At 40.1% G+C, this 12936-nt stretch overlaps 1 protein-coding gene across 1 annotated transcript; it reads right to left on the reverse strand.

The window, feature by feature from the left end:
• Window positions 1-1654: 1654 nt before the first annotated feature.
• Window positions 1655-9945, reverse strand: LOC100375502 (putative sodium-dependent multivitamin transporter). Its single transcript, XM_085504923.1, has 14 exons — window positions 9839-9945; window positions 9066-9285; window positions 8822-8939; window positions 7825-7892; window positions 7479-7633; window positions 6899-7036; window positions 6436-6521; window positions 4571-4734; window positions 4308-4396; window positions 3792-3928; window positions 3497-3650; window positions 3071-3176; window positions 2759-2892; window positions 1655-2315 (listed from the first exon to the last, which is right to left on the reverse strand). Exons 1-14 carry the CDS (start codon window positions 9943-9945, stop codon window positions 1655-1657), a joined length of 2337 nt encoding a protein of 778 aa, XP_085361049.1.
• Window positions 9946-12936: the final 2991 nt, after the last annotated feature.

Consider the following 12936-nt stretch of genomic DNA (forward strand, 5'->3'; position numbering starts at 1 on the left):
TTTTAACATTTTCTTAAATGATCTACCTGACTGTTTCAACTCTGAAAACTGTGACTCCCCGGTTTTTGATAATTTAAAAGTAAGTTGTCCCTTATATGCAGATGATGTTGTCATTTTATCTAAATCTGCTAGGGGGCTACAAAACTGTAACTTAAAAATATATACGTCAAAATGGCGCCTGGCTGTTAATACAGAGAAAACAAAGGTTATTGTATTCAATAAATCAAACAGAGCCCTGAGCAATAATATATTCTTCTTCGCTGAAAAAGAAATTGCCATTGTTAAGCAAATTAATTACCTGGGTATTACTATAAGTGCTAATGGCAAACATAAAGAGGGTATCAATAATTTAAAAAATAAAAGGATGAAAGCTCTCTTTGCTTTGAAATGCAAACTCGCGTTATGACAACTCACTAAACATACCCCTCCAACTATCTTTATTTGACAAACTGATAAGACCCATTATTGTATGTGGTAGTGATGTTTGGGGTGATGAAAGCACAACTAAGTCTGCAATTGAGGATGTCCATCTTTCATTTTGTCGGTTCATTCTTGGTCTCTCAAAATTCACACCAAAAATAGCTGTTTATGGTGAGCTAGGAAGGTATCCCATTGAATGTTTTATCAAGAAACAACGACTTAAATATTTCAACCGGGTAACAAACTCTGATAACATATTACTAAGAGAAGCCTACTTGGTAAATAAGAATGTAAAAAGTAAATGGTTTACAAGTGTAGAAACTCTTATGCAAGATATAGATGTTGTCATAAAAATGTCGATTTCTATTATTCCCAAAGCAAATAATCAAATTGAATATGCAATATGGTTCATTTCCATTTTGTAATTTTACGATTACGTAAACCCAATTTGAAGTCGTAAAACACATCGTTTTTCAAGGGGTGTAAAATAATATTTACCCGCAAACCAAATGTATGAAAGTCTAGTTTTAGGTCGCATTTTCAATCATATCACAATAAATATACTTAATAATTGGAAAAACAATGAAAGAAAATTGCTGAATGAAATAAATGAGTACACACTGAGATACGGACACTATGATTCAATATGTTGCTGTACCTAAATTATTAATAATTGCCATTACTAACAACATTACGATAAAGACATTCCATTTTCGACACTGAAGAAAAAAAAACCTGAAGCAAAATGATTTCGATAAGTGAATTCGAGATATATTAACAATACTTCATAAGGAAATGTATTCCATGTGCACACCAATAATAATTTTCATAGTTACTGATTACACGTGATAAAACATAATATTCTCGATTTTTTTTTCATTTAATTTGTCTTGAATTATGACTGAATGCAGCTGAATGAAATTACAAAATATGTAGTTTGTTCAATAACTTATGTATGAACGATAACTGTACTTGGTAAAAAAGAAAGGATTTTACAATGTCGAAAACAGAAAGTCTTTATCGCAATGTTACAAGTAGTATTGTGTGAAGCCAAAGACGTTCAAACCCGCATTTCCGCTCATATCTCTAGAAATATACATCGTAAACTCATCGAAATTAGACAATAATTTTGTATTGACCTAGTCAACAACGACAGAATAACCGCCCCTAACTTCCATTTACGGGCAACGAAAAACAAAAACGCATTTTATTTTCTATAACAATGGGGATCAGTTTATAAATGATAGTAACTTTCTTGGAACTTGTTTGCTGTGATGTAGCTGTCAAGTGTGTTATCAATATTGGAATCACTGTTAAGGTTGTAGTCAACCCCGTAGTCTTTGTCATGGTTGTGGCCAATCTTGTGGTCACTGTCATGATTGTGGTCTACCATGTGGTCACTATCGTGGTCAATGCCGTGGTCACTGTCGTGGTCACCGCTGTTGTCACAGCTGTGGTCAATGTCATGGTCACTGCCTTGGTCAATGTCATAGTCACCGACGCAACTGTTAACGAAATAATAGTTTTCATGGACTTGTGGGGATATATCGCACACCATTGACAATACGTAATCCACCACCATCTCCTTCTTTTTGTGAAACATCCTGTCTGCCTCTTTGATTTTCTGTCGCGTCTCTATCTCGATGGATCTGGCATAAGAGTCATCATGACACATGCGACTGCGTTCGATATTCTCGAAACGTCGCTTCTGTTCGGTTCTGTATTCCACAATTTCAGCGGCTGCGTCTTTTCTAACACTTCGCATTTTGGCAGTTTTTCGTTTCCTCGCCTCTTTGATTGTTTCTAAGGATCGGCCGTCCGCCTCTCCCAGCATTTTTTCAATCTCCTTATCGGAGAAGAAGACCTCTGTTGTTTTAATGTTTTTTTCTTTTTCCCTGCAATGGGATGAATGCAGGAGTTAGTCACAGAAAATGTTCTTTCACACGCATCTAACACAGAGGGCGTTCTTTCGCGCATCAAACACAAAATACACACCAGAAACACGACTATATTTTGTATACCCAATATTTAGCGTTGTCGTAAAAGTAGTGAGCATTTACAGCAAATAGTATAGCACAGAAAACTGTACACTTCATTCATAAAAACATTTTCTTATACCCATTTACATTTTCAGTAGTACTACAGTATATAACCAGTGTTTTTTAAAAACCAGATTTACGTTTTTGCTCCGATGAAAATAACCGATCGACGACTTGGATTACCAACAGTTAGTTACATTGAATTACACATTCACCAATCACGTTTTTAATATATTTTCATAGAGTGCGTTTTTTTTTTTAAATATTAAATTCACATTTCTAAAGTAATCAGTGCTCACCTGAGAAATATTGCAACTAGCTGTTGGTCGGCGTCTCTTTCTTGCTTTGACGACCGTCTGTGGAATTCGCTGACAATGACCCCTACGATGAAAGTGACACAGAACGCCCACGCTCCATACCACATGAAGGACAGCTACAGGAAAAGGGCGTGGTTTATCGTTATATCATATTATGATTGACCTGTCTTTGCTTGCCGTTTATTCCCCGATAGTTTATTCATATGCTACCCATGTAAGTATATTGCACATGGAAGTCACAGTTTGCATATTACGTTTACCAGTATACAGTTAATGCAATACATGTTTTCTTACCGAGTATACGACTAGAACCTCGTCCAAGTGGTCTGCGTGTACTAAGGCACCGACGGAGACCCAGAGTGCCATCGATAATCCAACGAGAATACCAACAACTACACCACTGTAAAGAGAGAATACCACATATATTAGTTACTTTGCTTAATTATATCAGACAGAAACTGTGGCCGAGTGTATCGCTTTTACACTTTCGACGCGTCTACCATGTCCCATTTAATTTGACCACTCAAATAACTAAAATTAGTCTAAATTGTAAAGTATACTTTACCAATTGGGACAATCCACTGGTCAAGTAATATATACTCACTGTCACGTTTTTCGCTTTCATCTCGACTCTTTGAACATAAGCTAAGACATCTAAGACAAATATGTCAAACAAATATTAAGGAAAAACTGTTTTTAATTTGCTCCAATAATACATACGTGCCAGTGGATCGTTTGTAGGCAACACCCATCAACATGGCTGCCAGTAAGGGTCCACCGAAGACACCAAGGACAATGTTACTTGCTTCTAGCATCGAGTCCATGCTCATGACAAGAAACGAAAACGCAACACTAACACATCCAAACATAACAACTGAGAACAAAAAATAAAGGCGGACAAATTGTGTTACAGCAGTTAACAACCAGACAAACGAACTAGCAAATGATTGATTGAATGTATTGATGATTCACTAATAGTTAGTCCCAGTTTACTTTTGGGCGGAAAATAACATACCAATTATCTGAGCCTTCATGAGATTCTTGGCGTCGTTTGTATATATTTCCCGTCCCCTGGATCGCCAAATAATCCAGGGTTTGACGTAGTCTTCTAACGTTACTGCGGCCATGGCACTCAATGATGACGACACCAGGCTAGTAAATGAAACGACAACGAAATATTAGCGTTTTTTTTTAAACATTACATCACAATACAAGAGCATATATTACCGGTGTATGGTTAAAGGATAATATGGAATAGCGTTTAATGTGGCCAACGTTATGTTATCTGAAGTACCAGACACTGCAAAAATGTTGACACCCTCTACCTATTATCCCGGCCCTTCACGGCGTCGGTAGATGAAATGGTTCGGATCCAGGTTGTGTTGTGAATATGGTGGGGTTGTGTGCTCGCATCCCCCTTGAGATTTGGGTTACCCTAAAAGTCCCATAAATGTGTCGTCGCCACCAACAACTTTAGATTTAGAATGTTACGTGACTATAGCCACGCTACCTGTAACCAGGAATGTCTTACCTCACGGTACCAGCAAATATTGCGGAGAAGAAAAGACCGGTGAAACCAGGCATAAATCGAAAACAGTCGCGTACGAAGAACACCAACACCTGCAACATATAACAATGTTCAGTATCTCTGTGCAACAAACTCGATACCCAAACTGCATGGCTGATAGCCATGCATTTTGGGAGAAGAAACAGATCGAAAGTAAAACAAGCATGGATTCCTTTATTTTCTCGTATCTGATTTCTACGCGCATAACCAGCAAGCATGTACATCACCTCGTCTGAAGAGTAGTATGTCGGTTCTTGGCGGGGTACACCTATCATTGCTGACGCTAGAGTCGCGGGATTTGTGGTCGGTGTCATTGTTTCTGGCATTATGCTTGGAACAGATTTCAAATTTTGGTCTGTAGTAGCGCCGACTATAGTATCTAAATCCCGACCTGTCATGAATGAAAAAATATATTATACACCGTAATGTGGCACACCACGACGCAACGCGACGTAACACATCACGACGCAACACATCGTAATGCGGCGCACCACGACGCAACGCTGCGTAACACGGACCGACGCAACACATTGTAACACGACGCAACACATTGTAACACGGCGCACCACGACGCAACACAGCGTAACACGGCACGACGCAACGCATCGCAATGCGGTGCACCACGACGTAACACAGCGTAATACGGAACGACGCAACACATCGTAACACGGCACGACGCAACACATCGTAATGCGGCGCACCACGACGTAACACAGCGTAACACGGCACGACACAACACATCGTAATGCGCCGCACCACGACGCAATGCTGCGTAACACGGCGCAACACATTGTAACACGGCGCACCACGACGCAACATAGCGTAACACGGCACAACGCAACACATCGTAATGCGGCGCACCACGACGTGACACAGCGTAACACATAACGACGTAACACATTGTAAAACGGCGCACCACGACGCAACACAGCGTAACACGGCACGACACAACATATCGTAATGCGGCGCACCACGACGTAACACGGCGTAACACGGCACGACGCAACACATCGAAATGCGTCGCACCACGATGCAACGCTGCGTAACACGGCACGACGCAACGCGACGTAACATATCACGACGCAACACATGATAACACGGCGCATCAGAACGTAACACAGCGTAACACGGCACGACGCAACACATCGTAATGCGGCGCACCACGACGCAACGCTGCGTAACACGGCACGACGCAACACATTGTAACACAGCGCAACACATTGTAACACCGCGCACCAGGACGCAACACAGCGTAACACGGCAGGACGCTACACATCGTAATGCGGCGCACCACGACGCAACACAGCGTAACACGGCACGACGCAACACGTCGTAATGCGGCGCACCACGACGCAACACAGCGTAACATGGCACGACGCAACACATCGTAATGCGGCGCACCACGACGTAACACAGCGTAACACGGCACGACGCAACACATCGTAATGCGGCGCACCACGACGCAACACATTGTAACACGGCACGACACAACACTGCGTAATGCGGCGCACCATGACGTAACACGGTCTAACACAACATATCGTAATGCGGCGCACCACGAAGTAACACGGCCTAACACAACACGACGCAACACTGCGTAATACGACACGGCGCAACACTGCGTAACGCGGCGCATCACGACGAAACGCAGCGTAACACGGCACGACGCAACACATTGTAACGCGGCGCACCTACGCGTAACACAGCGTAACACGGCACGACGCAACATATTGTAACGCGGCGCAACCCATTGTAACACGGCGCAACACATTGTAACGCGGCGCACCACGACGTAACACATCACGGCGCAACATATTGTAACGCGGCGTACCACGACGTAACACAGCGTAACACAACACGACGCAACATAATGTAACGCGGCGCACCACGACGTAACACAGCGTAACACAAGACGACGCAACATATTGTAACGCGACGCACCACGACGTAACACAACACGGCGCAGCACTGCGTAATACGACACGACGCAACACATCGTAACGCTGTGGCCTACCACGACGCAACGCGACTTAAGAACTTGCATCTTATTTATCATCATGAAAAACATTAAATATATCTAAACTAAACATACCATTGTAGTAAGCGAACACCATAGCTCCTATAGAATATAGTATTGGTTGAAAAATACACATGTATGGCATATTCAGCAACACCGCTCTGGAATAAAAAAATATATTTAACAAGGTTGTGTATGTATGTATGTATGTCAAGTTACAATACTTGTCGGTGTACTTGATACCACATATATCTCAGAGATCATGTGTATTTTGCCTCCAACCGACATACTAAAACGTATATGCATGTCAGGATGACGTAATCTCATCATTTATTATGTTAATGTACCTGGTTTGGTTCGTAACCCACATTTTCTCCGCAGTATGGAAACGTATTCGGGAACATTGCGCAACATGTTTGGTAGAACAAACAAGTATCAGTAAGTTCCAACTGAAAATTTGATGAAACTTACAAATTATATCAAATTACACACAAAAATAAATATATATATAAACGTTGTACGTCTACGTTAAACTTACTTTTTGGTCTCCTTGGTAGAAACTGTTGATACCATTCTCTGCAACATTATCTGTGTGACTAACAGTGCCAACATGTTTATACCGCCACCAACGATGCAGTTAAAAAACGTCACTCTCTCTGTCAGGTCAAAAGGAACACTGAAAACAAGATATAACAATTTTACATACTAGTGTGGGATAGAACTGTGTGTACGCGGTACGAGCTGCTTCCAAAATAAAGTACTAGTATTCACATCCGACCACGCCCGTTTTTGTTGTCAGGTAGATCTCGCCAACAAAAAACACATATTGTTTTCTTTGATCTGCTAGTAAGTGGCTCATTTTCTAAAGTCACTCAATTGAAAAAAAAAAATGCTTCTCGTTGTTAATGGTTTCTTTGAACGCGATTTGTATTGTTCATGTTTCTCCTGATCGTGTAACCAAGCCCCATACAATGAGTCAATGGAAATTATGAACATGAAGATTTGACGTAGACAATATACAAACGATGTAGACAATAGTAATCGCCATGTCCAATCACTATGGTGTACGTCTATTTATCGAAACTAAAAAGCTAAATCGGATTTAGTGGCGTACTTACTGAAAGAAATTCAGTCTGTCTTCTGCAGCGTTGTACGCCCAGATGTTGCTGGCCCCACCAAGTTCAGTGGAGCCAACACTCAGAATAATTACCATGGTGATCAAAATAATTGCAAAGAACACAACGTCAGTCCACACAATACCCTTCACCCCTGCCTGTAGAGAAACTAAATATGTCAGTCGCAAGTTGTAATGTTTGAATCGCTGGTAGAAAATATGGAGACGATTCAAGGATATAGTTTTATACATGTTATAAATGTTGATGACTCATTATGCGGAAGTTACTAGTATTACCAGGTATCAGTTGTGTCGTACATGATGTGAGAGGGGAAAAACGGCTCACTTACCAGAGTTGTGTAGAGAGTACAGATAACAGCCACGAATAACACGCACTCCCATGCATTAAAACCATACACTGTAAAGTAAAATGTTTAATAGTGTCAGAGGCCAACTTAATTAGATCACACGATCAAAAAAACTGCATTGGGAAATGGTCAATTGATTGTTTGGTACAGTTCCCAGATGCCTTGATGGCAGGAATATATCATCCACGCCGGATTCGAAAATTTGGTTCAACATTAAAATGAAAACAAATTCATCGCATATATCAACTAGCGCCTCACACCTTACTGTGCCATACACGTCCGTATAGGCATGGCCTACGTGTTACTGTCGATACACACGTGGCGATCCATCCGTATCGCTTTCCATAATCTCTTTTCCATCATGACAACTCCATTTCCATCCCGGAAGTGAAACACACAATTGATACATTTTACTACATAAGGTGTTACGTAACAAATTCACGCAATATAACACGGAAGTGTCACAAAATTCAAAAATTGTTATGGATGAAAACTTTCAATATTTTTCATATTGTATGTTGATCATGGTTTATCGTGAAGTGAAAACGTGTTTTATTTTATAACTAGAACGAAAGTTTCATATTGTTAAAGGGAACGCGGTATGTATGAGTTTCTTAAGGGGCGGTGGTCGACGCGCCACGCATGCGCGATATATGGGTCTCATATGTACAAAGATGGCGACTTTGGCTGTTGTGCAGACTAACGAGTATAAGTTGAGATGATACCAAACTTTAACTAGGTATTTTTCCCGGTGATTTGGAGGTATCGAAGGAGTCACCGGCAGTAATTCGTGAACGTCGCGCCCAGGTCAAAACTCGTACTCGTGATTTCCATTAGAAGAGCGCATTGGATTGTGGGAAAATCAATGCCAATAAACACAAATATTGCACATGCGCGGTGCAACGACCACCGCCCTTTAAAATGAATGAAATAAAACCAATTTATTCGCTTAGAAAAGTGTCCATGCATCAATTCTTACCTGTTGCCAGGGCGCTAGCTGGTCCCATCATTACAATACCAACATAAAAAGCACTCAATATTAAAAATAACGCTGAGGTCACCAATCGACTCAAGTAGTTGTAGCGTAAATCAAAGTACTGTATGGAGATAATACACGAATAAACATAGATTGCAACATAAAACAGAAGAAAGTCGAGCTAGTACTATGACGCATGTTGATTTCAAGTTCGAAGCTTTTGAGTTATAATTAACGCGAGACTTGCCTCGTAACAGCTCGTAATTCGTAGCCCTCTGATGACTGGGACGAAGACATAGGCAGCGACAGGATACACCCATACTATCGCGAGAATGAACGATGCGTAGCCGAGACCATATTCGTACACCTCTCCCGGGTATCCGAGTAGAGCTACTGCTGACATACATGATACCAACAAAGATGTGGAGATTGGCACCGCTTTCAACGACCTCCCACCGAAGAAAAACCTGTATAAGAAGTATAAGTAGAAACAGTGAATGAACGATTCATGAATGAATAAATGAATGAATGAATGAATGAATGAATGAATGAATGAATGAATGAATGAACGAACGAACGAACGAATGAAAGAATGAATGAATGAATGAATGAATGAATGAATGAATGAATGAATGAATGAATGAATGAATGAATGAATGAATGAATGAAAGAATGAATGAATGGCATTTGTTTCGGTAAAAGTACAATAAAGCAGATTTCCATTTTCTATCTTGTTAATTCGGCCATACGTTGCACTAAAACACTACGGCTGCTTGTGCGATTAACTATACTAATACTGCGACAATGAAAACGAGATGAAAACGAAAATAAATGTCAAAAGTACTTTGCCTAGTTGATGACAGTGGAGCAGTATTCATTTACATATACACAAAATGCATTATTCAGTGCTTTGTCATGCCTATCACGTGGTGGTGAATGTATTATTCACTTCACTCTTCAGATGTATAGCTATCCCAATAAAATCCCTCATAGAGTATATGAAATTACATATGTACTTACTGGTTAGGTGTTCGTTGTCCGCCTCGTCTAAATGCATGGAAGATAGCTTGCAGTATGACAAACAGAACGACCACAAAAAAGACGATATAATCGGCGACGTGTATCATGATTCCTGGCTCAGTTTACTTCACTTATCAGAGTTGACATCTTGCCTTATACTTCCAGGGTTATTCACTGTTTAACAAGAAAAATACATTATAAGTATCATTCAATGTGTAAACAAACAAACAAACAAACCATCAACAACAGCAACAACATAATTACATTTGTTTTGTTAGATCATAGATCTCCATGTTGTGATAGTACTTCAACAGATAACTATTACTATTATACTCGAGTGTTTTTTCCTCGCGCATGTGAATTTCTGTAAAGCTTCATAAAGGTCTTTTACTATCATTCTTTTTTAAAATCTTCAGCAAGTGTGGAGGACATTGCACAAAATGTGTAAATATTTAAACACAAAAATGTACGTGCGATTCACAAAGATCAGTTATTTTAACCTTTGTGTATCTGTATAACCAGCTTTTGTTTGGTCAAATTCTGCCGTTTTGTTTACAATTGAATGTTTCGTTTGTGAAACGAATTATTCACAGACGTCATAATTCCACCCACAGTCCCTCTATCCCCGGTCTGGAAACGGTTATTGTATTAGGTGTGAATTGGCCTCCTTCCCTGACAAAGGCGCATTGCGGGTATGGGCAAAGCATTGTCACGTGATCAGTACACAACCGGCCACTATTTTTGACATCGTTTATTCCAAAATTCGTGCTTTTTCACATAATATTTTAATCAGGATATCTGTATAAGGTCATATTTTAGCCGGCAAATAGTTCTTTAATTCATCTATTTCACCAACAGCGACACATTTTCGCAACAATTTTTCATACTGTTATCCAGATATTTGTCGTTTTTGATTTTGGGGTGATTGAAATAAACTCTATTTTATTTACCATACTTCTCGGCGCGAAACCAGTATTTGTCTTCGATTTTGACATTTTATGACCGAAACATATCATTAAAAATTGGTGGGCTGATTTGTTATTTGTCACACCGCATTTTATTAATGTTAAATTGAGCGACTTTTATGGATGCTTTTATTTTAGATCGTAAATGCAAATGGCGACGTTTTGAAATGACAATGTACTCAATTCTGTGCTAAAAAAATCATTTATATACAAACATTGAAGCATTGTTATAGACTGTTGCATATAATAAAATCATTAGTTGTTGTATAGTTGACTTGAACTGTTATGAACCTCCCAAGAATCAGGTTTTTCGATCGACTACGTTAACATGAACGACGCCATTTTGACAAGATTTGTTTAGCGATGGCACGCGAAGTTTTTTCCCTATTAAAACTAGAAAATGAACATAATTCCCGATATTAATCTTTGCATTGCAGGAACTGGATGTTTATGAGTTGGTAGGCTGGTTGTGATGCGTATCAGGGTTCAAAAAACCCAAATTTCATAGTGATAATTTTGTTTCATGTTTGTTTACGTTGTGGTTGCCCGAATTTGAAGTCAAAGTGAAGTCATACAATGAGGTATCGCTTTGCATGACGGTAAATTTTCCGATTTTAATGAATATTTTGACGGTATTGTAATCTGTCTGACTTCCTGACTCCCTCGGCCCGGGTGTGAAAGGTTTGTTTACCCGCACCGCGGTTCGAGACAAAAGAACGCTAGTCGTTTCCAGACCGGGGATAGTGGGACTGTGTTCCATCTTATTGAGTTTGTTTCACTGTTCATCATTGAACATATGTGCGGTTCGACGTCCTAGATACACATGCTGGAGTGTGTGTAGGTGAGATAACACAGATCTATATAAACGTCATTTCATATTAGGATAGCCGAGATATGCCCGGGTGGAGCCGAAGCTGCTCTGAGAAACTCAAAGTCCAGGTCAGAGGATTGAAACGCTCATGTCAGTTATATAGCTTATTGACGAAAACGAATCGATTTAGGGTCCCGTGATCACGAGAGTTCGTCCTACGTCGTGAAAATCCTACCAAAGTACGGACTATATTGTGGACCAAAGTTAACTCGCACGTTTCAATGACCCCCACCCCGTTGCTTCTACGCGTGATCAGTATTTCTCTCTCTCTCTCTTTCGTCATCTCCCGTTCGGGACAAGGCTACTATACATTTGGCGTAGGCTGTCTGCAGTGGACTCGGTGGCGAATGGTTAGTTACGGTCTGAATTACACGCCAGCTTTAGAAAATTTCGATTTATCGCACTTGTAAAGACTTGTTTTAAAATATGTGTGAAAAGTTGACGCTGCCAGATAACTTGAGTTATTTTAAGCAGTAAATTCAGTTATATAAATGACGTTTCGTGTACGACGAATATTTCGTTACCAGCTGACACCTGTCAAGCAAATACGAATCGTGCGATTAAAACACGTGTCTTAATGTTGATATTACGTTTTCTTATTTCATCCAAATACAATAATTTAGTGGTTCAAAGGTCACAATTTTCTCCACGTTTTTGTCAGCTTAAAAAAACGTATAAGCACAGGGTGGTGTAATGAACACAACTCGAAACGTGACATCTATCTACGTAGCGCAAAGCATGTCGTGCAAATACGTCATTTGAGATAGCAGACGACATTTTATAATCACTAAAATGGAATTTTCCACATCAACGAATAATACAAGTCAGTATTTTTTAGTATGATTAAGTATTTGACCGACACGTACATTTTGAAGTTGAATTGAAATAAATAAATTGGCTCCATTTGTAATGTAAAGACGTTTTTTTTCAAGTTTCAAGCGACTTCCTACTGATGTGCTATCATTTGTATCATCTGACACGACACAGCGGTATCAACCGGTTACCTTTGCCCCACTGAGTTATGGTGTAACGCGGGGACCCAAATATGCACGGTTCAAATCTGAATTTGTCTCACGGCAAAGAATGCGTCACTTTTAGGGCTGAGCAGAGTATCTTAAGACCACGGGCACCGTTATTGACTTGAATTTGATGCAGAGCAGCTTCCAGAGACCGAAAAATGGCTAGACGTTTGCAACACCTGTACATATGACCGACGCACTACGTTGAGTTTATAAGTTTTTAAATCAACAGACTGTTCCCGT

Source organism: Saccoglossus kowalevskii, chromosome 2 (genome assembly GCF_978046115.1).
Source record: "Saccoglossus kowalevskii chromosome 2, keSacKowa6.1, whole genome shotgun sequence".
Lineage (NCBI taxonomy): Eukaryota > Metazoa > Hemichordata > Enteropneusta > Harrimaniidae > Saccoglossus > Saccoglossus kowalevskii.